Consider the following 27,657-nt stretch of genomic DNA (forward strand, 5'->3'; position numbering starts at 1 on the left):
ACAGAATTTTTGAAAATCGGTTATTCCACCCTTCAGTCTTATTATTTGTTCCATACCCCCCTAGTCCCTACTAATTAAGTGGCACGATGTATACATTCTACGAGGAAGGTAAAAATAATAAATATAGGGCCGGTCGCCGGTGTATACATTACACACAAAAATAGGTACAAGGTGTAACTGTAGAACTGCAGTATAAGATTAAGTATTTTGGTAAATTTCCCAACAAACTTTTTTCCTAGGGTGGGACTTTTTTTCCCCGATTACCAACTTCGTGATGTTGGATAAAAATAGTTACCTACCTATTAATTAAAAATTATTAATAATTAACATAACATTTTTGATTCCTGCATATTTTTACTTTGCCTACCCTTAAGCATTTAAGCTGGTTTTCCATTATTAAATATTGAAATACGACTATCGTCTATCAATCACTATTGACTGCCAGAGATTCAAACAAAAACTCTATAGTTATACTAAAATTATCTTACTCCATTATCTGTGTCTTTTTACTTATATAACTTAGTACTTACTAACCAACATAATATTATTCGTACTCAGCACCTATTATACGGAGGAATTATTCGGGGAAAAATATTTTTCAACCCATGTCTTTATTTTGCACAGAACACATTACATATATTACATATTTTGATTAATTTATATTATGTAATTTATTGTGTATTTTTATACGTAAGATATTTATGCATGATATACCTTTTGTTGTAATAACGTCTAACCATAGACCAATCGGCCATCACCTATAAACTAAGATTTAGTTTAAAGGTCTATAATACTATGGTACTACTGACAACACCAACAGCGCATTCTCTCGAACGTTGTACGGTTTCGTTACCAAGACAGGGTAGCGTCCTCTGAAAGATTATTTTTCTCCGGGGCTTTTTTTTTCGAATACCATAGATAATGTAATTATGGTTGCCCATCGGGTACGTCCTGTTGACCCCCTGATCCCCATTTCAGCATTTCCCATACTTGAAAAGTGTCTACCGAAATGAAACCTTTAGTTTAAAGGTCTATACTATGGTACTAAATACTGACAACACCAACAGCGCATTCTCTCGAATGTTGTACGGTTTCGTTACCCAGACAGGGTAGCGTCCTCTGAAAGATTATTTTTCTCCGGGTCTTTTTTTTTCGAATACCATAGATAATGTAATTATGGTTGCCCGTCGGGGGGTACGTCCTGTTGACTCCCTGATCACCATTTCGGCATTTCCCATACTTGAAATGGGTCTACCGAAATGAATCTCTATAATCAGTATTTAACAGCTGGACATTCATAGAAAAGAGATTACACCATACAGATAATATCTTCGAAGACCTTGGATCATGCTTATCTATTTTATCGTGATTTATCTCATTTTCATCATTATTCATTGTCTATTGAATGATTCGACAATCAACAGGTTTAAAGCCGGTTAACTGGTTAACATCCGCCACCGCGATCCATAAACGAATGACGTAATTTTCGTGATTGGTCTTGCTAATTTTGTAGTCGCTAAATAGTTTATTTTGAACTTGTGAGTTGTTGTAATATTATGTTAAGACTTAAAACTTGTTATCTACAAATTAACTAGGATAAATCAGTCGGAACTCGGAACTTATAACGGTTTAAATTAATTTAATTTGTAATTAAAAATAACTTATATTTCAATGATAATTATTATACATTACCTAATTGTTAATAAATAAAAACTTTAATATCCGACATCCGTGCCCGTGAAATAATATATTGATTTAAATATAAAAATATGGAGAAAAAAACTCGTAGGATGAAAATGAAGACGGTGGAAAGTTTAGTTTGTTTGGTAAAATCAGTAGAAAATCAATACACCACTATTGATTTACAAAACGAAACTTCTGTGTACGGACTTGTTAAAGAAGTTGACTGGTATTGCACAGCATTGACATTTTTAGTTAGAAAATGATTATTTAAATACTTGTTAATGCTTTATAGTGATATGAACGTGACCTTATGCGATGTTACTGTTACTGATCCAAACGGTCAACGATATTCTTGTGATAATTTTTTTTTAAAATCAAGATTGATACGTTATGTTCATTTATCTCAAACAGTAAGTTAAAATTAATGATATCAAAAAAAAATTTAAAAAAATTAAAAAAAATTACTTTTGGCGTTCTTCTAGGTTGATGTATTTCAAGCTATGAAAGAAGTAATTAGAAAAACTTTTCCTCGTAGAGTTAAGAAACCAACAGCTTATTCCTTGAAGAGAAAGAAAGTAATGGCTAGACAAGAAAAACTTAAAAGGGAAGTACAAAATATGAATAAAGAAGGCTCTAAATCCTAGTTACGGTAGGCATATTAGTATTCATTATTAATTTAAGATATTTTTTAATTGTAAATAGTAAATACCTACATCAGGTATGATTAAAATTACTCTTTTTTGAATATAATATTTTAGTTCTATTTTACATAATATGTCTGGTATAGTACCTAACCTCAGCTGTATATTTTTTTAAAATACGATGCCCTTGTTATAAATTTACAATTAACTTACATCACAATCTGTAGAACTATAATCAGATTCTAATTATATAAATATCTTATAGTAGTTAAAATGGACTGTAAATCATACATTTATCCATATAAATTATTTATTTATTTGAATAGTTCAATACTCCTATAATTGCAATATAATAATATGTATTATGTATAAATTATGTTCTTTCGAAGTTAACATACAGTCAGAAATAATTATAAATAGGCTATATAAACAAGCGAGTTAAACATGGGTCGTGGACCCAGTTATTAAATAGATAAGTATTAACGATAGAGAAAATTATATAATATTTAGACCAACTGTGGGAAAAATACTCAGAACCACCATAAAAAAAAATATCACGTAAATGTTCTCAAAACATTCTCATACATAAAAGGATATTGCTTTGAATTATTCATGGGATATAGTACAAATAACTGTTATATGTAGGCAATAATCAACCAATTATAGTACCACTACTGATTATTATAATTATGACTATAAACCACAATAACTTTTAATGTTTTCCCAAATAAATATTTTATTATCTATTTCCTGTATAATTATATTATATAATCCCATATTATATTTTACATCAAATGCATAAATAATAATATCTCAATGTTTTTTTTTTTTAATGTAGTTATTAGGAATTGACAAATATAATGGTTTGCTAAAATTAAGTGTTTAAAACAAAAAATATATTTAATTATATTATATTAAACAATTCATTACATTTAATTTAATTTCTAAATAAAACACAAACAGCTACATTTTAAAATGTTGTTAACATGACAATGATACTTAAAACTTATGAATTAAAAACATAAGAGAAAAATACATTTTATATTTATTGCATATACATGTGTTGTCTCTATTGTGAAAATGATAAGACCTGTGTCAACAGACTATATTAATTATGAAATAGTGTCACTAAAATGTATATAATTATTACAATAAATTATAGTACCTACCTAAATTAAAATGTTTAACTATTTAATACTTATTTTGAGGTTTGTAAACTTTTATATACCTGAGTATATCTGAGAACAACACAAAAAAATAAAGTAAGCAGAACATAATATTGTACTTTATTACCCTTGTTTAATATTTAATTTAAGGTGAAAAGACGATTTTGAGTCTAGTTATGATATCTCTTATAAATAGGAAAAATATTAGTAGGCTATTGAATCACTTTTCTATTGATGGTTCAGTACTATGAGTCTACATATAAGTAATAAACTTCCATTATTTTATACATTATAAAATTCATTGACTTGGGATGATTGAAGTTCAATTTGTGCCATTTTAAATTGCAACGTTTGTAGCCATTTCAGAATATCTAAATTGACTTCTGATTTGGAAAGATCAGATCTAGGCTTGACTGTCGGAGGCTCTCTAGGTTCAAATTCAATACATGTATCTAAACGTAATTTCATATGGCCCGGTAACTGTAAATAAAAGATTCATAATTCATTACTAATAATAATTTACTTTAAACTCCTTACATAATCAATATATATATATCAAGATATAACTACATGAAATATTAAATATTATACCTTAATATTTTTATCAGTAAATAAAACCTCTTTCCACATAGGTATAAGTTTACACAATGTCACTGTACGACACTCCAGTAATGCTTCAAGTAAACTCAAAAAATGCAAGTTTACCATTTCTCCCATCTAAAATAAATATACATACATAATATTAAACTTGGATAATGTTTACATTATAATGAATAATATTTTTTGAGCACTTGATCATAATTTATCTTACCGTTTTAGATTTGGAAGACAAGTTAAGCATACTTTGAGTAACTTTATTCCAAAAATCGTGTAATATGTTCATTGTAAATGAGTGATGATCGCCAGCTGTTACCATTTGTTGAGCTGTTTGTTCCATATAAATTGTCCACAACTAATAAATAAATAATTGTCACTATAATGTTTTGACTTTATGGATTTCGATCAGTGGTTTTAGATATGTGAGTCTCATATATTATATTATTATTTGTATAATTGTTCATCGTTACTTGACAAAGTACAAATGCGTGGAAAAGTGATGACATATGAATAACTGATGATTTTGATTCTTCTGCAAATCCGGTCATTATTACATTAACATGATCAGCTATTTGACATGAAACATCTTGAGATAGTGGTAAACATGGTCTATTCTGCATTGTTGTATATGAAAGTGATCCAATTAGAATCCAAGATAATAAACGTATGTGACTAAGACAATCCGAGAAGTCTTTACAATTGTATATAAATAATCTGAAATGAACTTTTAATATTTATTATACAATGTAAATAAATATATAAACAAATATGTATTGGATAGAATAGTATAATATCCAGAAGTAAATTATGTAGTCCCTCCATAAAAAAAATAGTTTTAATTCAAAATAATATTTTACTTATATTTTGATACTTTTTGCAAAAAACAAAATTGTTAAGCCATTGAAAGGTTTAACACAATATACAAACATACAACCATACAAAAAAATGTTTACCCGATGGTTTGTATTTCATTAGGTCCATAATATAACCAAGGGAATATCTTATGTAGTGATCTTGCATCTCGAGTGTTACTTTTTAATAGTTCTAATGACAGGTACTGAGACATACCAGCTTTCACGGTACTCCCAAATGTATCCTCATTAATTCCTTCTTCAGGTGTTGTGCATCGACTCTACACGTATTTATACATTTACATTTATAATGTATATCATTTAAATAAAAAAAAATTATGTTTAAGAATAAACCTTTAATTTTGTCAAAGTATTGCAATCTGTTAAAAAATCTAAAATATCTTGTAGGTTGTTTCGCAAAAGTTCTGAAGCACCTGTTGGTACACTAGATACGATTGATGGAAATGTTGGCACTATATTATCGATTGCTGAGCATTCTGGTAATATTCCACCAATATCCTGAAACAATTGTAATAATAATATCCGCTAACTTTGTTCATAATGTATTAAATAAGTTAATAAGTTATTAATTTTACTTGTAGTATAAATGCAACATAAACTAAAAGGTTGTTATTAAGATTCTGTGTTTTGAATTTTAATGCTTGTATTAACTCTACTGTTACAGCTCTTGTTAATATTGTCTTTTCTCTTTCCTATGAATTAAAATTTTAAATAGATTATTTATTAAGATGAATGTTCATTAGAGTTAAATTATTTATACAATATACTAGCATTGGACAGTTCTTACCCTTGCAAATGTTTTGTAACTTGATGAACAAAGATCAACTAATAAATAATAATCAATATAGTGTTGTTGGAGGGCATAAGTTAATATTTTTGAAAATGGATCCAAAATACTCTAGAAAAAAACAATATATATTAAAAAGGATTCATTACTAGTTACTAAATACAACAATAATAGGTGATCAAATATTTTTATTTAATTTGTTAACATTAAATTTTACCTTAGTTGAAATAATTCCTGGTATTTTTAATACTGTAATCATCAGCTTGAATATTAAATTAATATTTTCAAAACTACTTATTGTTAATTGAATTTTTCTAAACAATGTATCAAATTGATTAAGAATGGTTGTCCATATCAATGTTGATGTGGTGGTGGTTGTGTCTGTGGTTAATATATCAATATAATATGTAACATTAAATAATATTATACAACAATCATCTGTTGACAATGATTTTTTAGAATTTAAGACCTGAAAAATAAAGTTTTAATATACTAAATGTTGAGAAATAAGTAACAAAAATTTAAAGTATTACGCCCAGAATGGATCAATCTTCAAACCAAACATGAATTTGAAATTATTTTAGGAAATTTAAATATTTTAAACAAGTATGAAATATTTTGATGAAAAAAAAAACTTTAGTGTTAATTAAATTGATTAATGGCATTATATCTTATTCCAAAATAAAAGATGTCCCAAATTAATTAAAATGGTATTCACCATGCATGCTCACTCCCATTTTTTCCTTTAGTAAAGAGTTTATTCAATTTCAATTTTTGGAATTTTCAAATATACTTAAGGACCTTATTTTTAATTGGTCGGATTTTTATACCATTTAAGGAACATTCGGTGGCAATTCAAACTTTATTTAACCAATCTGTTTTACTGTGAAGTACTGAAATATCAAGCAGATGATTTAAAAAAAAAATGTTCATCTATATAAATCACACAAGTAGTTTCTGAGTTACCTATTAAAATGTATATATTTACGATAATAGGCCTTACAAATATTGATATTATAAAAATTGCAAAGAAATAAACTATTTGTCTCATCTAACATTTTTACCATCAAATTTTATTTTTAAACTAGGAGATTTACAAATTGGCTATATTTAATTTTTCCTAAAAAAATCAATCATATTAAAATTGTATACTTTCAGTATTAGAAAATAAAAATAAAAATGTTATACTGTACTTGTAACGCAAGCATCTATAAATTATGTATGAAAAAATGTTTAAATTATTGATTAGATCAAAAGTTTTTTAATTTGTCAGGTAATTTTTTTACTCCTCGTATAATTAAATCATAAATATCTTCTAATAAGAATAATATTTTGTAATATATTAACGTTAAAAGTTAAAGCTATTTTTTTCACTTTTTAATTCTAAATAACACTTGGTTATCTCAAGGCGTACTTTATAGTTTATTAAATTTCAAAAAGTTTAGTTTATAAAAAAAGATTTTTTTTTTGAAACTTGAAAACTATACTTAGATAAGTCAGATTGGTAGTTCAGTTAATATTATATAAATAAGGAATATATAGGTATATTACTTACTTCTAAAACCATTTGTAATGGCTCGATAGGATTCATTTCATTAAAGTCCATTAAAGCTTGTATAATACTCTTAAAGAAATTATTATCATTGCTTTCTACAATCGTAAAATATTTTTTTGTATATAAAACACTATAATTTATGGTATACAATTATTACAAATATTACCATTATGTTTCATTTGAAATATTTGGGCAAACACTCCATTTGGTGCAAGTTGATAAAGTATACATCTTAAGAATTTTTTTGCAATACTAGTTGAACCGCATGGCAAAAATTTTTGACTTTCTTTTTGCCATAAAAATGTAGGTTTAGAGTGACATCTATTAAACAAAATTACATATGTGAAAATCCCAAATACAATAATGATTTAAGTGAGTACTTGGCTAATACTGTCAATATTTCAGGTAAAAGACACGCAGCAACTGAAGGAGATCGGTGTACAAAAGTTCCTAGCAACACAATACAAAGTCCAATTTCATCATCACTATATTCTTCTTTACGTGTTCCACAATCACTACACCTATAGATAATTATTATTACTTAATTATATATGTATTTTTGGACTTTCTACATATTAATTATTATATGATGTATACCTTTCTTGTATACAATCTATTCCAATGCGACTTGTGCTATTGCTGACATTTTTATTTGCAGAGAAAGCTTCGTAAATTGGAGGATCTGAATTTTGAGCATGGGTGTTTCTAAGTAGATTGGTTAGAAAGAAAATTATTACATAATAATTATGACATTGTAGATTATTGAATAAGTTTAATTGTTATTTAAGAGTAAAAGATATAAATAATTAATAAGTAAAAAAATTAGATTATAATACTATATGTTATCTACTCTTTACCAGGAACCGGTGGGCCACTGCTCAAAAATAATTTGTTATTATTTTTATGGTTTAAAGTCATTTTTTGTAAATTTTATAAGAACTTAGCTTAAATTTGTTTTTAAAAAAAATTAAATATAATTTTTTTTACTAATATTTCTATTTTTATTATGAAATGTTCGCTCCTGTGACTTATTTAAGTTTTTATATTTTGTGATGACAAAATGGCAAGGGCCGGTCAAAATACAGATTTCCCAGACCAAATAGTTAGCCCCAGCCACCCCTAAAAGACATTTTGTTATATACAGTAAACTTATTCTAGTTAATAACAATTGTAACAATATTTGAAGTGCAGTCTTCAGATTTATATATGTATATTAAATAGTCAACAGTAAAATATATTTTATCATTAGCAAATTACTTTATAGATTATATTTGCAAATAACTAAGAGGACTGAAAAAAACTAAAAGAGTGTCTAATAAGTGTTTATTAAAATAGTCAAGTCAGAGGTACTTCAAGATATTTGCAAGACAAGAGTGAACATCATAAATACTTATAAATTAGGTATAAAATACATTGTATTAGCATGAAGTAAACCATAAAAGTTATTAACCAAACTTGAATTTTTAAAAATAAATTAACATAGCTTTAGTGAAATTGTATAAATTTGTCAATTTGAGAATTATTATACTATTTTCAATTGAAAATATATTGATCATTAAATCAGTTACTTTTCCAACTTTAATCATGATTAATTTAAGTAAATTAAAACCTGAGTATTTTAAGGTACCTAGTCAATAAGTAAAATGATAAACAATTAAAAAATTACTATACATTAGAAAACATGGATTTAGACAACAATGTTGTCATCATTGATGCATAATAAAGACTGCACATACTAATATAATTTAAGAGTGAAACTTATTTAATTTTTGGAAAACAATCTAAACTTAATAACAAATATTAATTAAATCTAATTTAGTAAACTCGTATGCTATAATATGTTACTTGTAATTAGAATTCTTTTGTGAATCATTTCCATGATTCATAGAGCGCCGTGCAGAAGAAAGATTTGACAATTTGTTGTCTTCTGGACTATCCAGAGCACTTTGTTTTGTTAATTTCCGCGGGCTATGGGGACTTTTCTATAAAATACAAAAAGTACCATTTATATTATATACTAAATCTTTAATATGTGTATTCAAAAAAATTATTACTGGACCAAATTAAAATAGCAATATATGTATGTAAAAAAACCTATTTAGACTCAGTAGAAAATGATACCAAAATCCAAATTAAATCTATTTTATGCTGTTTTAATTTTACAATAAATAATATAAATACAAAGATTTACTTGTTCTTTTTCAGAACTATCTTCTCTATTAAGAGATGATGATTGTGATGCTGAGTCTATGTCTCCTAAACCAAAAGTCTTGTTCATTTTTTGCACCAGATTTATAGTTGTTCCAATTGGTAAAAGACGTTCTTGCACTGGAATTTCCAATGGTTTTTTTTCTATTTTAACTTCTAATTTAAATCCCAAATCAGTTTGAATTTCGCTGGTCGATTCTAAGTATTTAGATTTTTATTATTAATGTGTATTACAGTAACTATATTATTATAATCATAAGATTATGTTATTACCCTTAGAAAAAGATGAGTTTTTATGAACTTTCATTTTTGATAGAGGAGACTCAGGGCAGTTATATAATTTTGGAGTTGGTTTTTGTAATAATATTTTTTCTCTTATGTTTGAAACTAATGGTGGATGAGATGTAACGGAAGAAGATGACGTGGATGTTTGACTGATGTCTTTAGGGTTGTAAAATGTTGTTTGTTTTTTCTGAACATCAATTATTTCTTCAGATTTTCTGCAACAATAATTATTTACAGTTATAATATTATGATTTTTCAGCTAAAATAATACCAAAATTACAAAAGAAAATATTATACTCAATAATAATGAGCCATTAAGCCATATCATCCTAATGATTAACAACTAATAATTTGTCATTTGAGTACTAGTATTGTTTAAATTCTATATTATACTCATAAACTCATAATTACTTAGATGTTGTGTTTATTTCAGGTGATGAAGTAGAAGTTGTAGCTAAAATAGGTTGTGATAAAAAATTTTGTTGATTGGCCACACTAATTATTGCTGAAGTTGCCAACATTTTCATTCCTTCTTTTACACCCCATTTATCCGCTTTCTATTTGAATCATTTTACTTAATTTTTCTTAAAGTCAATAATTACTATGAATTTATTTTCTTACATCAACATTATTTTCATTAGACCAAAATGAACGAAGTGGTCCTTTTTTATTAAAAGCCTCATCTGCTGACTCATCAAATGATCCCTATATATGTATATAGAAATAATAAATATTTATTACAATATACTAATTTAATTGTATTTAATCATATTATTCATATTTGAAAATATAAAATAATATATTGAATAGGTAATAGACGTAATACTGCGTTAAGTGTGTACATTTTTGGAATTATAAGAATAAAAAATAATATATAACTAAATACACAAGGCTGGGCAAGTCAATTAATTTTTTTAGAGTTTTTTAGTTAAAAGTAACTTTAACTTGTCAATGCCCAACCTTGTAAATACATACATGTGAACTGTAATGACCAGTAGTACTATCTGATTTATATTTTTCTGGAGCAATGGCCAAATCTGATTCTGTTTCATCTGGTTCAGTTGAGCCACTAATTTATTTATTTCAATGAATTGTAGTTACATATTTTGGATTAAAATGTAAAAAATACATACGTAGATCCTTGTTTATGAGGAGTTCTTTTACGAAATGAAATGTCCTCTTCCCAGTGAGTTTCCATACTTGTTGGATATTTTCTTGAGGTAGATGGCTGGGATTCATATAATTTTTGTGATTCCGAATACAAAGATTCACCATTTTTTTCAACTGATATTCGTAAAAATATTTTTAGTATGTTATTCAATTTAATTTAAATAACAAACCTTTGGTTTTTGATGTATCAGGCATAACAACTGTTGGAGGTATTCTATTACAGACATGGTGTTGTGCGTTAAGTGTATTCAAAACAATTTCCATTAATGACACTACGAGAAGGCTGACTGGTTCCTTATCAAAATTGTACTAAAATAAAATATGGATAAATTAATATAGATCCTGTAAACTAATTGTTTTATAAATAATTTACCTTATACAGATAAACCATAACAGACATGAGCCATGACTTTCTAGCCATTGGTTCTAAAAACCACAAAGAATAAGTAGCATTAATAGAATGTGTTTCGGGTGAAGGGCAATATTGAAGTAATAACAGTGCAGTAGGTGCAATAACATGGCCCATAGTGAAATTTTGGTCCAACATTTGTGGTAAATTAGACAAAAATGAATTAAAAACTGGTAAAACCCTAAAATACATTTTTTTTAATATTTAATAGAAAAATAATATTATTACAAATATTGCATGGATGTATTATATAAGTACCTTAATTTATCTGGTGGTATAAGAAATCCTTTTTCGTTGTAATTATAGCCCAATAATAAATATAAATGCTGCAACACAATACCTTGAACTCTTATTCCATGTTTTGATTCTTCTGGATATGCCTATCATGAAAAAATTGTTATTATCATAAACATTTCATTGAATATAATACTGAAATTACATGCTCTGGTCTTGACATGTATTGCATGAGTAAAAAAACAATCAGACTGCTTGTTTCTTTGTCAGATTCTTCTAAATCAACAATTTTTTGCAAGAGCTCACTAGCATTATCTTCATGAGAATCCATTCCATAAGAATGATCTATAAAAGAAAAATTGTTATAAATTATAATATTGGTTGTTACTAAAAAATATAAAATTTACCTGGAAGGATTGACAGAATTGGGGTAATAAGCTGTGAAGTTTTTCTTTTCAAAATTGGAGCAGAAAACTGTCTATTATATACTTTATCACCTAGAAATTGTTTTCACATATTACTATAACATTATTTTAACTTATAATGATGATTAAATATCATTACTAAATATACATATTTGAATATTTTGGGGGTAAGTATTGTGCAAAAGGTTCACACCATGTGATGAATGACAATGAAAAAATGTTTACATATTTTAATGTATTTTTATGATTTTATATTATTATCATCATAACCCATTAGTTTCAAATCTTTAGCCCTTTTAAAATAAGCAACTAACTTTTATTTAAATAAAAATAATATGTAAAGCATTCCTAACCATTGTGTTTTGAGACATTCCTTGTTAAAGTAGAGGCCGGTGCAGACATAGTTCTCTTATATGGCCATTTTTGACCAAAACTTGCACTCAATGTTCGTACAGAATTTGATTCTGAAGAAGATGCCATAGATTCATGAGCTCTTTGAACTTTTTTAATAAATGAATCGCTTGTGATATCAGAATTTCTTAAATCTGGTATAACAATAAAAAAACACATTTTTATTTATTATATTATATTTTTGTTTTATGTATTAGATAATGATTAATTTTAAAAAACAAATGTATGTATAATCTCACCTCGTACATGAGTAATATCACCACTTTTTTTTAACTGTATCTGAGCTTCTATAAATAGGGCATCAAACCGACCTAAGAAAAACTCCCATGAAAGTATTTTCCTGTCATTCAGAGTATTGTGTAACTGATAAAGAGATTGTAATATCATGGGTCTATCTACCATGACAGTATCAAAATGCATTTCCATACAATGAATTAAACTCTATATATGTAAATAATTAACAACCATTTTATTAAATAAAATAATATACTTAATTTGACTAATATTACTTTTAATGCAGAATCGTGAATGGTAGGTAATAAAAGAGTTGCTCTTGTGGCAACATAAGTACTACGGTCATCCATACTTGATAGAAGGTAGCAAAACGCATTTGTTATACATGATTGAAGAGTAGGGTTATTTCGTAAAGGTGTATTATCCACAAATCTAGATATTAGCACCACTTTTTCAACTTAAAAATATTAAAAACATTATAAATTAAGTACCACAGTTAAATATTAAATTATTAGATTTAGTTATATGCATATATAAATGATACATAATATATTTATAGATAATTGTAATAAACAATAATATATTAAATTGAAAATATAAAATCAATAAAATGTTGATACATCAATGATGAATACAGAATTTTTTTGGAAAAATATTTTTATTGTGTGTGTATAATTTAGATAATTTTGTATTTTAATTATAACTTTACTTCCAATTTTCTTTCAAATACCTTTTTTTTTTATAAAATATCCCATGTTATAATAAATATTTTAATACTTATTCTATATTACAAATCACATAAGTAGGAACATAAAAACATACACATTTATAATTATTTTTATTACTTAATATAATTTGTCATAACACTTTAATATTTTATTTTTAGATGGATGCACAACTGCTGAACTATTTACTATGCAATACAATTAATATACTCTGTATTGTTTATACCTGCATTGAAACGAGTACGCCAATCAGAACTATGAAATTCATCTTTGATTAGTTTCCAAAAAATATCACTGCCGCATGGCAATGATACACAATGAAGCATAACAGGTATAGCTACTTCACAAAGATGAGATTTAATCCCTTCTATACAGTCCCAAATGCTAAAAACAAAATAATTAATATAAAAATTAATCAAATGATTCAAATCTCAATTATTTATTTACATAACACTAATTTTAGTTATCTCCATTCTGTATTTATTGAAAAGGTATTATAAATTATACCTTTTTATATCTGTTATATTCTAAAGCTATAAAAATGGACAGCTTTAAAAATGTATCCAAAGTTGCTTTTTAAAATAAATATGTTTTTGAGCCAGGTAGGTACAGATATTTTATTTTCTAACCAATTTTGTGTAGGGCCTTGTTTATAATTCTCACCATAGAAACTAATAAAATGTAAAAATTACCTAATTTCCACTATGTGTATACCATTAATGGTTACTTATTTAATATTTTGTATATTATTTAAAATAAAGTTAATAAATATGGTTCTTTGTATGGTAAAAGTTATGGCTCATATAAGTAATATGTGCTTACTATATTTATTTATTTATTTATTTATTAATTAATTCACGGAATATTAATAATAACATGTAGTAAACAGTATTTCAGTTAAATTAAACTTTAAATACTACCTATACCAAGATTGGTACTTACTTTTTAATTATCAAATTTTCTTGACACCATATAACAAATCCTCTATGCTCTTTAACGGCCTTGGTTAATGTATCACAATGTAGAACCACAAGATGCAAGGACTGTAATAAATAATACTTGAAACTTGTGTCATTTGTTTTAGGGAACTCCTAAATAAAATATATTGAAATAAAATAATTTATAAAAGTAAAAATGTAAAATTATAATAAACATATAGCCATATAAGTAATGATGGTTATTTACTCTTCTGCTAACTTTGCTTTTAGATTCTGAGAGTAGCGAAAGAAGCTATTGATTTTACAATTATGTGTGGTTTTTTTTCTGTGATGAACTTTTGGGGTAGAAAATGCTCTGATTTTTGACATAAACATCCTTTCTGATAGAAAAGAGAATATAGCTAATACTTTTAACCTAACTTAACCAGTAGTTTTAGAAAGCATCAGAAAAAACAAAAAAAAAGGTGGTAAGCAAACCCATTTTTTTTAAATATTGTTTTTATTTTTTTAGTGTAACTCATATTAATATGTATCATTTTTATAATAGTATTTAAGCAATATTTTGGGCTAAATATAGCATTTATAATTTTTTTTGAATTTCTTAATTTTTTTTAAAATTATTCTCGATAAAAACTATTTCACATTCTAAAAAATCTTGAATATTATTAATGCAAGGTTCCTTAAAAATTTCATTAATGGAAGTTCAAAAATATAAAAGATACAATGGCATGATTATTTTTTATAATATGCATTAAAAGTTAAAATTTTGATAAAATTTTGAAAATTTTGATTCTATTTTTCTGTTAGAAATTCATAAAAGTTTTTATTTTTATAGCTAACTTCAGAAATCTTATTAGAATATTCTACCCAAATAGTTCAACCTTAAACAAAAAAAAATGTTCACCAGAGTCCGGACAGTTACATTATTTTTTTATGAGTGTTTGAATTTAAAATGTTCACAATATTGGATTTTCCCTGGTAAATTAACGAATATCTATCGATTTATGAATTATACTCAAAATGTTCACCATATGTCAAAATTACCATTTTTCAAACTCTTTCTGACTTATGAAATTAAATAGTTTTTCTTTTTGTAGTCAACATTAAAAAATTTAATAAGAGATTTCCCACACATTTTTTTACCACTATGAAAAAAAAATTCGCTGAAAAGTGAATTCTATTTATAGCAATTAAATATTTTTGATTTTTATAAAAAAATTTTTAACTATTAAATATGATTATTTATAAGAGTATGCTAGGTTGACACAACATCAGAATTGTTTTTCGTATTCAATTATTTATCATTGAATCAAATATAACACACCCATTACAACGACATACTTGACAACTACTGTACAGCAGAGGAGTACCCACTTGTCCACCTTTTTTTATTTAAATTTTTCAAAACAATTATTGAAGTTTCAAAATCCTCTGAAATTTATATTTAGTAAAACTAGGTATAGGCATAGTAATTTGAGAGTAAGCACATTTATGATTTTTCATAAAGAAAGATCTGTTATAATTCAACAGTACTTTATACGGATAACATTTTATTTTTGTTTGATTACAATTAATATATTATACACTGTCAGTGTTTGCGGATTTTAAGGAATACTCAATCTCTGCAATAATGAATAAACATTAAATAACTTTTCATTCGTGCAATTTTTATTTTAAAATTATTGTTGTTAAGTCATAACTCCTTTGAAAATAGGTATAGGTACTGCAGAATAATATGAATGATATCAAAAATATGTTGCAATACTATTTAAAAAATACAAGTTTTACAGCGTATAAACCAGACAAAACTTTGAAATATTACTTTAAAATTGAAATAAGTTTTATAGGCTTGTAAAAGATACCATACCCAACCCAGCATAAGAATGGCTGAGAAATTGAGTGTTTCTTAAGTCAGCATAGACAAAATGTATTATTGAATTGGCTGATCCAGTGCTTTTTTTTTTTTTGGGGGGGGGGGGGTGGGGCCCAAATTACAAAACCGTTTACAACATCAGTATTACAGACTTTCACTGTACTACAATGGAAAAAATAGGGCAACTAAGGTGCTGGGAAAAGCAAATTTCTGCTTCCACCCCTGGATTTACCACTGTAAACTTGGCTAAAGTCCTAAAGATGAAATTCTTAACCTAGTCCATTTTAAAATTAGGTTTTCAATGACTATGCATACTGAGATTCATTAGATATAGAATTATTGAAGTATGTACTTTAAGAATATGATAAACTAATTGTAACTGGTCAGGAAGTTCATCAATTTTAATTCGAAACCTTCCTTGACCTGTTTGCCAAAAATCTTGTATATTATGGACAGACTCATCTATTGGTTCATCGTATTCGTTCATTAATTTGGCTTGCGCAACTCTTGCTGTTGCAACTCCTTAAAAACAGTATTAATGGTAGTTAATAATCTCATTACCTACTCATATTTAAATCAGGGGTAGGCAACCTTTTTAATCATATGGCCATATTTTTTTTCAACTTTTCATTAAGGGCCACAATGCCACATTAATTTAAAAAAAAAACAAATTTTACACATTATTTATTGTAACTAAAATAAATGATATTTATATATATATAAGTAGTAAGTATATCTATATTTATCACTTTAAAAAAAAATACAAGTTTTAAAATACAAAAGTTTTCTTTACAGATTTATTTTGACTAATTTGTTTTTAAAAATAGTTTGTTGATTATTTAACAAAGAATTAAAATGATTAATGACTTTTTTTAAAATCACCAATGATATTTTCCAAAGTCTATTTATGTTCACTAACGTAATGTAATTTTATGTTATATTCTTTCAAAACTAAAACTGTTTTTTCACAAATTAAACATAATAGTTTACCTTTGTGCTCAACGAAAAAATATAAATCAACCCAAGAATCAATGAAAAGACGATGTTTATCACACATTTTTCTTTCCTTTGTATTTATATTATATTTATATTGGAAGTCACTATAATAGTCATAGCCAATCTACAAATGTGCTCATTACAGTAAAATTACAAAACTATTACAAACGAACGCAGTTACACATACTCAATATCACTATATTTGATTGGATTTTAGGAAAAATCCCATAAATATATATAGGTAGTGATATTTTATACTGATAACTATAATTTATTAAGTCAATAGATCTAAATTATACTGAAATATATTTGTAAAATATTATTGAAATATCACGGAAATTTAACATATTTTTGCAGGTCATAAAAAATTGCTTCGCTAGCTATGGGTGCCGACCCCTGAACTAAATAATTAAATCAGTTAATATGCATTTTAAAATTTAAGTTCATTAATTAACAGTAAAAACGGTTGAAAAATAATTACCAACATCTGATTCTGTTAATGTAATAGCTCTGGCAATAGCTGGCATTACTGGAGTTAAATCTAATTGCTCTACAACAGTTTCCACTGTAGCAGTCATTAGCTGAAACATTATTAATGAATAATTATTTTCTATACAATTTTTTATATGATGAACAACTTAAGATATCTAATAAACAATGCTAACTATCAACAATAGTCAATAATATTTTATTTTGTACAAAAACTGAAGCTTTTAATTATTTATTAAAATTGTATTCATAAACATTTTACTTGAGGCATGTTAACTAAAAGTCCACCAATAGTGTCTGGAGTTAGCATAAATGATAAATTAGTTCCCTCACATTTTGATTCCTTTTTATCAACTTCTGTTGGCGTTTTTTTAGTATCATCAGAAAAACATTCTTCTATAATCGGATCCTTTAAATACAAATGTGAAAAAAGATCAATATTTACTTCTAAATTATGCCAAAGGCATATTGAAGATAAATTTAAGGATATCCAAGACCTAGGATCATTTGAGATTGATTTATATTCCTATGACAATATCAGTCATTGATTAAAAAATACTTTACTATACTAATAGCAATTATAGCAATAGACAATGTCCTTATGCAGAAACTGGTTCTTGGAAATGCTCCTGTAATATATTTTATGATATTTTACTTACGTCAGGAGGATGTGCTAAATTTGGTAAGGAAATATATTCCACCAATGAACTTGCCAATTGATGCCATAATACAATTAATTCACAAGATATGCATTCCATTTTGTTTTCGCAATCTCGATGTGACTCAGTAAACCATCCCGTAATTAAGGCGTTGGTAATTAATTTACATACTTCATGATTCATTGCACTTGCAAAGCCTGTATGTCTTTCAATGCCATGCAATTCCATCTGAATTAATTTTAAATTATTTATATTTTATGTATATTTTTATATAAATAATAAGTTAATTTACCTGTTTTGATGTTATGTCCAACATTAACACACAACAGCTAAGTTTCAAATCATCTTCCAACAAATCTGGCCGAGTATAATAATTTTGTTTATCTTCATCGTCTGTAACACTTTCTGTACGTTTAATTATAACAGGATCTGAAATGTATAACTATTGTTAAAAAAATATCAACTCAAGTAATTTTAAGCTATTTTATTCAATATATTTATATTAATAAGTACTAACTTAAATTACTTTTCACAAAATCAGATTCTTTTATGTTTTCCATGTTATAGATTTTTTTAAGGCTCTCTAATCCATCTTTAAAGAAGTTAAATAATAGATGAATTGGTATAATAATCTCTAAGCTAGTTAATACCTGTAAAATATTATATAATTATAATTTAAATCAAATATGGTAGTTAGTATTTTATTAAGTTAATCTATTATACCTGAATCCAAGTTAAAGCTTGTTCTTGAACTTTGGCAGATGTACCTTTAAAACGTATTCCTATGAAGTTGTACAGCTTTGTAGCATCAAACCCTAAAGGATTCATATCCGAGTCTAATATTTTGCTAAACATACATTTCATTAAAATATTATTTAATGATTTTATTTTTTTGAGTAGGTATTGTTATAATAAATTTTATATTACCATAAAAGCATCCGTAATTCTGGTAATTCATCGGGCGGTACATCACGCACAATAGCTTCTAACCAATGAGGCATGATTAACTCCCATATTTCTGAAGTGACAATGTCATAAGGTACTAAACATAGTAATTGGTTTAAGCCATTTTTAATTAGTGCAGTTTGACTTGCTAACATATCCCTAAATGTTAAAATACATATTATTACAAATAAAACATTTTAATAATGTATAGGTAAGTAGGTAACATACCAATTACCACCAACTTGTGCATATTCTGGTGGACACGGTAATAAACAGTTGACAAATGCTTCAAAATAATGCTGTCTAACACCTTTTAGCCATCGCTCACCTATATATTCTGTCTTCATATACTCTAAAGTACATTCTTGTTGGTCTACGGTAAATATGCCAAACAGATATACAGTTAATAAAATAAAGTTTACAGTTTCTGTTTGTATTACAAATTAATTATATACTAATGACTAATGAGTGATTTGTTGATTTTTAATTATAATTAGCATATATAATCATCACATCAATAAATATTCAATTAGTGTTTTTATTTATAACTATATTTTAGTAAAAATGTCTAGCAACTTACATTGTTATTGTATTTTAGATGGTATAATACAGTAATTAATATAAATCACAGAAATATTTACCTATAGGCTTCTAATTCTATCTAAGCCTATAGGTACATTTGATTTGTTTATCTATCATTTGATCTTATATAAACTGATTACTAAATTGTATGCCATTTCTAATATTTAAAGTTTCAAGTCAAATTTATTAAAAACTAATATTTTTAATTTTTTCATGACTATCATTTTAATAAATCTGAGATCATAAATCTAAATTTACAAAGGCGAATTTTGGATTTTTTTAACTATAAATTGTTTAATTAGTGTTTTTCTTCATTGTAAAACCAATAGCTTACCTCACTAAGAATCAAAAACAATTTTAAGGGAAATAATTTAAATATATCTGAAGTTCAAAATTACCATCATAAGAATAAGCAGTGACATGAAACCAATGAAATAGTATAGATAATAATCTTCCCATTATACTAGAACGAGGAGGTTCTTGATCTTCTATTCGATATAAAGCAACCAATAGCCAAACCCCAGTTCTTCCCATAAGCTGTCTATCATTTATTGTGACTTCTGGTTGTTCATCTTCTTTATCTGTCTTGCTAGATGACATTGTACCTTTTACCTTAGCTCCAAATACAGCTGCTTTAGTTTGACTTTCTTTAGTGGCCTCTGAGATAGGAGCTCGTACTTCTTTTAATAAACTAAAATATATTACTTAATGTAATTTTTTAAAATAAATTGTAAATAATCTTTTGAATATTTACCTAACAATTGACTCAACCAAATAAGTTTGCATCTCATTATCTAATTCTCCAGCTGATTTTAAAGTCCAGTGAACAATATGATCAACATTTTCTGAATGAATGTGTTTATTACAATCTGAACATAATCTAATGGGTCGATTTTTATTCATGGATGCACACTCAGGTGAAAAACATGTCACACTAATCATAGTATTTTGAGATTTACATTCCTTTGAGTAATTTAAATATATCTGTAGTATTTAAAATTTAAGATAATTATAAATTTGATTTTATTTACTTTATATTCACATTTCCACGTAGCTAAAAGCAATGGTTGTAAGACAATATGGAATTGGTATGATGGTTTTTTATTATGTAAATCTTCTGCGCAATCAGTGCATAAGTAAAACGGTGGTGGACAGTTTTCAGCATGTTTCATAGATAACTCATGATTCAAACATACACGTTCAGCAGGACCATAACCCACTTTTGGACAATTTTTTTTTTTGGCATAGCAATGCTAACCAATTTCCTTCACATAATGAAAAAATAGTACATTAGTTGTATTAAGATCCTAGTTATTTTTAAATCATTAAGTAATAGTATATTCTTTAAAATTATTGCTTTAACTGGTCGTTGTTATTCATTATACAATAATTTTATATAACATTTACACAAATACTTAAGTAGGTAGTTAAAGTTTTCTAATATGTTTTTATAACATTTTACCACATATTTTGTAAATCAATTATAAATTGTATGTACAATGAAGGTACTTGATGTTGAAATGATTAAAATAAGAATAGGTAGAATACCTAATATGTATTAAGTTTCATTAAATCAATTATTTTCAATATGAAATATAAAATAAATAAACATTTCGAACATTGGTAAATATAAGCAATTACAAGTTAGGAACATTCAGATTATTTATATATTTAATGAATTTATTGAATTAAAAATTGTAAGTTTGCAAAAGAATAAACCTAAAAATTATTTTTAGAGTACCTACTTAAATATTTTACAAAATATACAATTTAACTATGTATCTGTTTAAGTGGGTAAAAATGGTATGTGGGTAAATCTAATTTGTACAATTGATTAATTATTTTTAAACATAAAATAATAAAATAAATAATTACCAATTGATTTAGGTTTATTTCTGTCAAATTTATTGGCATTGTACAAAGGCCAATAATTGAATAATAACCTTGCAGCGTGATACCTTGCTACTGAAGTTCCATATGCAATTACCACAAGTAAATCTTTTTTTATATTCTTTTTAAATGTCATAAGACGTTCAACTAGTTGTAAATGTAATGCTAATAACAAACCAAAACATATAAAAACGTAGTTAGGTATTTTAGTTAGTATTTTAATTTACCTGTATCAAATGTATTTTGAAAAACCAACAATAAAATCCCAGCTACAGATAATGCTGCATTGTTTATGCATTTATTTCTAGCTAAAAAACAAAATCAATGCTCTATTGTCATAGTCAAGTAAAAATAAAAATACGTAATGACTAATGAATAATGATAAATGTTAATATATTTACGTATAGTAAATGGTATCACAAAATAACATAACGTGTTGATCAAGTCATGGTGTACTGATGAAGGGAGTACTTGAAAAGCAGTTGCAATCATATATGGTAAGCTTTCCAAGGTATCGCCACCAAGAAAAGGAACCAAACAAGCCACACATTGATTGAATGCTTCTCCAAATGCTAAACAAATTTATTATGTGCATAGAAATATATCCAAATTTATTTAAAAACTAAGTAACAATTTAATTATTATAAATAGGAATCTTGATGGTAGGAAGAAAACTTTATGTGTCTATGTGTCTGTGTTTATGTCATGAGCAATTATGTAAAATAATAAATTATAAAGTAAATTAAATATCAGTGATACAAAATAAATAATTTATATATGTAATATTGTATTCAACAAATATTTAATTTTGGTATTTACTATTGGTTTTATTCATTTAAATATAGGTACCTTAATCATCGCTGAGTATCTCTTTTAAACCGCTCTTAGACATCTTATAAATATGTATTATACATCTATTTTAATCTACAGAATCTATTCAAAATCTAAATAGTCTTATTATTAGATATATTTTAAAGTTTAAACATCTTAATATCTTATAGATCTGAAGAATTTGAATGGTCAATTTATAACGAGTTATTTTAGGTATATTACAGTAACAAACCATCCAGAGGGGCTATTTATAACTGTTAATAGTGGTTTAAGCAGACCAATTTTTTTCTTCACAGTAAATACAAAAATTTTGTCAAGTATTGAGCATGGATGGAGTTGAAGGTTTGTATATTTAAAATTTTAACTATGTAAAAAAATTGGAAAGTTGGAAATATCTTTTATCATACACTCATGCTCAAGAATAACAGTGAATGAAAATATATAATATTATATAGGTAACTTTAAATAATAAACATAAATGATACATAAATTACCTCCATACAGTTTGGAAATTGATAGGCCAATAAAACGCAAATATAATAGAGGCGCCAAAGTACACCCTACCCCCCTATAACCCATCCCCCCCCAAAAAAAAAGTTGTAACTCTGAAATTATCTATTATATAGGTACCTTGTAAACCAGTATTAATAGAAGATGCAGAATGAAGTAATGATTCAAGGGCAGAATACAAGCCGGTGTAATCCAACGTTGGATAAAGAGCTAAGCGAGTAGCATCCATTTCCGGATGTAAAATCATTTCATGTGGTGATTTTGAAACTTCTTTTAACATTGCTGAAACATAAATCATAATACATATTTTTAATTAAAAGTAAATATGGTAAAATGTGGTACTATTGAACTGTATAAAATAATAGCAGACAGCAGTTTCCATTGAATAAATTGAATGTATTAAAGAAAAATAATATTATGATCATTGATTAGTCTTATAGTAGGTACCAAACTACTTAACTAAATGTTAGTGATTATTTTATTTATTATGTTTTAGTTTTCAAAAAATTTCATCGAACATTTTTTAATTATTTTTATTTTTTATGATCTCGATTTCGATTTGATTCTGAGCGGAGCGAATTTATTGTAATGTATTGTACGTGTTTTTACAACGATGTGTGTTATTTTCTTGTGTCCGTGTAGTCGTGTAGATGACATGGGTAAACATATTAAGTACCTAGTCGAAATAATGTTTTGATTTTTGACTTCAGAATCATTTCTGGTTGGAAAGTGAATCTAGTTGGTAATATTACTTTAGAGAAGTCAAAATTAAAAATCCCCAGAAGTTTTCAAAGCGTCGGGAAAAACAAAAATAAATAAAAAACATTTTTACGCAAAACCAGTTTTCGACAACATTGATTTTGTTTTTTCGGCGTAACTTAAAAAAATAGTCGTAGATAGATACATCACATTTTCACCGAATGTTTAAATAAGAATTTTCTATACACCATACAATTTTCTAAATATTTTTTTTTACCTATTTTTAGACATAAGAAATTTTTGATTTGTATTAGTTTTTTACTTTTAGTTGATAAACATGTTCGCTAGGCATAGCTCAAAAACTTAAAAATGTCAAATGTATTACAATGTTCCTTAAAAGTTAAAGGTGATAATAATATTAGTATGAACATTAAGTTCACCGGAAAATCAAATTAATTTTTTATATGCGTTTTAAGATCATATTTTTTCGAATTTTTTTTTATACTTACGCGTAATTTAACAATTTCTATTGGAACGGATATTCTTATTTTGTTGTAAATTGTAATTAAAAAACGATTAACCGAGTAGATATTTGAAATTTATATATTTTTTTTGTTTAATTTAATATTTATTTTACTTTTTCTATACTTGTTTTAATTTAAATAAAATATTTTGACTATTTTTGAGATATGAATAGACATATTAAAATTTCAATTTTTTAGTTTTCTATAAATATCAACACAAAAAAATTGTTAAGCAAATTGTTAAAGTGTTAAAGATAAATACCTATTTTCAAAATATTAAAGATATTATATATTATTATGCTTATTTTTTATAAGCATTTAAAGTTAATATTTTGACAAGATTTATCAAAATAACGAAAATTTTCAAAATTATATTGTAGTTAAAAATTTACAATATATTCATTTTTAGGTTCTGAGTGAAACAATGAATGTATTGATTTTACAATGATGGGTTTTGTTTTGTTTTGTTTTTTTTTTGTGTCTGTGTACACGACAAGTAGTTGAAATAATGCTTCGATTTTCAACTTCAGTATCTGTTCGATGGAAAAGTGAATATTGTTGGGGCATTGGAAATTTCAAAATTCCCAATGGTTTTCAAAAGCGTAGGTAAAAACTACATAGGCTCCTAATATATTGTTACAATGACATTTGAATAATATTAAAAATCCTGAGTCACAGTTTTTATTTATAAGCATTTAAAGCTCAAATCTTGACAAAATACGGAAAAATCACGAAAATTAGGAAATTATTTTGAGTTGTGAATTCATAAAAAATCTTCTTAAAAATCAAAAATCAAAAATCAAAAATTTTAAAATGTAATACAAGATTCCTCATAAGTATTTCTACCTTGATCAAAAAAAAAAAAATGTCTACAAGCGAATCAAATTAAATTGTTAAGAGCGTTTGAAATTCATATTTTTACAATATTGGATATTCACTTGATTTTTCATGTCGCGGTTTTGTAATTTTATTGTTATTCAAAAGCGAATAACTGTAGATACATGACAATTTTACTGAAAGCTTATATTTTCATTTTCTATACACCATAACATTTTGAAAATATTTTGGCTCTTTTTGAGCTGTTTACGGAAATTGTCAGTTTTCAATTTTTTTATTTTTTTTGCTATAAATATCAATAAAATGTTATTTATTGGGTAAAAAAGCGTAAACATTTAATGTAAGGCTCCTGATATATTGTTACAATAGCAGTAGAAAAATATTAAAAATACATAGGCACAATTTTTTTTATAAGCATTTAAAGTTCAAATGTTGACAAAATTTATCAAATTTAAAATGTAATAATTATTTTGTAGTAAAAAATGTATAAAATATTAAACTTTTATAGCTGAGGATTGAAAATTTAAAACAAGGTTCCACGTAAATAGGTAAATATACAAATTACTTTATTCACAATAATATCATCAAATATACTTAGTAATATCATAGGCTGACTGACCGTTTTCGTTCAGAATCGTTTTTCTTATACAATGATATTATATCATTGAATTTAAATTTAACACCATCCATTACAGTGACCCACTCACAGTAGCAGAGCGACATCCACTTACCCACGTTTTTATAGTTAAGGATTGAAAATAAGGTTTTTTCATAAGTAGTTAATATTGGAACCAAAATATCTATAATACCTAGGAATATTATATGTACTAACAATTAACAACAGAATAACGCAGTTAATTATTTCAATGTAATAAATTCAAAAACATTATTCGTGAGAACTTTAAAAATTATAAACGGTACCTATATATGGCATATTCAATAATATTTTCAAAATATTTAGAACAACCTTAAGCTATTAATTATTTATACTATGATCGAAAATCAAAAAATGTTACTGTCATATGTACCATATTTTAGATTCTGAGCGGAGCGAGGAAGCCAGTGGTTTTACAATGGTGTTTATTAGGTATTTTTATTTTTTATTTTATATACAAAATTTCTACCAGATGTAGTACTTCGATTTTAGCTTATAGTATTTTATCTTTTAGCAAATTGGATCAAGATGGTTCTATATAGAGAGGTCATTTTTCGATTTTCTCAATAGTTATTTAATACCCGGGAAAAAAACCTCCAATAAATTACGAAAAAACGGAATTTTAATTTCTAACGCTTTTTACATCACCATAGAAACGAATAAAAAATAATAATATTATAATATTAGTTTAACTTACTGGCTATAATAAATAATAACATAAAATATCCAGACTGACAAACCGTCTCCGCTCAATCATCGTTTTTTTTATACAATGATATTATATCATTGAATTCAAGTTTAATACAATCCATTATACATGACCACTTATAACCTACCGCACAGCAGAGCGACATCCACTTACCCGCATTTTTAAAATTATTTTAATAAAAGTTTAATGATGAAACCTAGATATATTATTAAATCTGAGAGTATATTTTTTCACTTTGAGTTTAAAGGGTGCCTACAGCTTGGGTAATAGGATACACACTTTTTATTGACGCTAATTTATCTAGATACCTACTAGAAATTTCTTCCAAAAATGTATAAATTAAAAAAAATTATAAAATTTTAATCTTACTCAAAAGTACTTGAGAAAAATATTTTAAACAATTAGCAATGTCTAGCCCAGATGGGCAAGGCAGCATGTTATAGCTCAGTCGTAGTTGATAATCTTGAAGGTGTCTGATTTTAGCAATAACTGAAAGAAAAATAATTAAAGTGTTTTTAACTTTTTATGTTAATTCATCAGTGATATATGTATATGTACTATGTTCGTATCCAAATACCTAAATTGCTAACTTACACGATACTGATTTAGTAACCATGATGATTTCCTATTTACTAGGTATATTATTTACAAATACCAATAGTCTATAGATTGTAATCCTCTAATAAAATAACTATTATAGATAATTTAAATTTTTTTTTTTTCATTTTTTACTTATGATAATATTTGATTCATGATGAAAGTTGTAAATATTACAAAGCAATTACAGAAATTGTAACATAATTTAGAGAGTAGAGTCTACAATAGAAAAATTTGATGTTTTGTAATTTTCACTTTACACATACACGGCCGCAGCTCCGCGCCGTTCAAAGTTATTAAGTTATTGATCTGATGCTGTACATAAGCAGTAATACCACATAACCAATAAAAAATAACTTTTTTTCGACAAGTTACAAATTAAAATATACTTAAAGGGCTATAGTGCGTAATATAGATCAAAATGTTTTAAATGTATTAGGTATACAATATGACGTATTATTAAATTTACTAAATAGTATATTTTAATTGTTGAAAAGGCAAAAATAAAGTACCATAAACCG

The 27,657-nt window shown here is 26.0% G+C and overlaps 2 protein-coding genes across 3 annotated transcripts; one reads left to right on the top strand and one right to left on the bottom strand.

Annotated features, from left to right (window-relative positions):
- Window positions 1–1,335: 1,335 nt before the first annotated feature.
- Window positions 1,336–14,319, top strand: LOC132951732 (uncharacterized). Of its 2 annotated transcripts, none has more exons than XM_061023654.1 (4): window positions 1,336–1,909; window positions 1,976–2,093; window positions 2,166–2,332; window positions 13,564–14,319. In XM_061023654.1, the coding sequence occupies exons 1-3, from the start codon at window positions 1,770–1,772 to the stop codon at window positions 2,325–2,327; spliced, it is 420 nt and encodes a 139-aa protein (XP_060879637.1). In that variant the 5' UTR covers window positions 1,336–1,769; the 3' UTR covers window positions 2,328–2,332; window positions 13,564–14,319. The 2 variants fall into 2 exon arrangements, with proteins under 2 accessions (XP_060879637.1, XP_060879636.1); XM_061023653.1 differs by lacking the exon at window positions 13,564–14,319 and adding an exon at window positions 7,707–7,923 and having other exon boundaries at window positions 1,342–1,909.
- LOC132951730 (protein unc-79 homolog) lies at window positions 2,965–27,423 on the bottom strand. Its single transcript, XM_061023652.1, is given in 49 exon segments — window positions 2,965–3,970; window positions 4,082–4,207; window positions 4,302–4,442; window positions 4,558–4,801; window positions 5,041–5,219; window positions 5,293–5,457; window positions 5,535–5,651; window positions 5,747–5,857; window positions 5,964–6,215; window positions 7,302–7,396; window positions 7,468–7,622; window positions 7,682–7,822; window positions 7,899–8,006; window positions 9,147–9,283; window positions 9,493–9,707; window positions 9,783–10,009; window positions 10,206–10,351; window positions 10,416–10,499; window positions 10,770–10,863; window positions 10,928–11,078; window positions 11,135–11,273; window positions 11,338–11,554; window positions 11,632–11,753; window positions 11,813–11,952; window positions 12,015–12,104; window positions 12,386–12,577; window positions 12,683–12,884; window positions 12,953–13,134; window positions 13,629–13,786; window positions 14,345–14,493; window positions 16,566–16,735; window positions 17,691–17,790; window positions 17,961–18,107; window positions 18,358–18,585; window positions 18,650–18,786; window positions 18,875–19,007; window positions 19,081–19,204; window positions 19,285–19,461; window positions 19,531–19,675; window positions 20,283–20,575; window positions 20,639–20,847; window positions 20,916–21,122; window positions 21,124–21,149; window positions 21,760–21,939; window positions 22,002–22,082; window positions 22,176–22,346; window positions 23,236–23,397; window positions 26,909–27,028; window positions 27,134–27,423. Coding segments are annotated over 49 exon segments (7,509 nt in total). The 5' UTR covers window positions 27,156–27,423; the 3' UTR covers window positions 2,965–3,772.
- Window positions 27,424–27,657: the final 234 nt, after the last annotated feature.

Source organism: Metopolophium dirhodum, chromosome 9, assembly GCF_019925205.1.
Source record: "Metopolophium dirhodum isolate CAU chromosome 9, ASM1992520v1, whole genome shotgun sequence".
In the NCBI taxonomy this organism is placed as follows: domain Eukaryota; kingdom Metazoa; phylum Arthropoda; class Insecta; order Hemiptera; family Aphididae; genus Metopolophium; species Metopolophium dirhodum.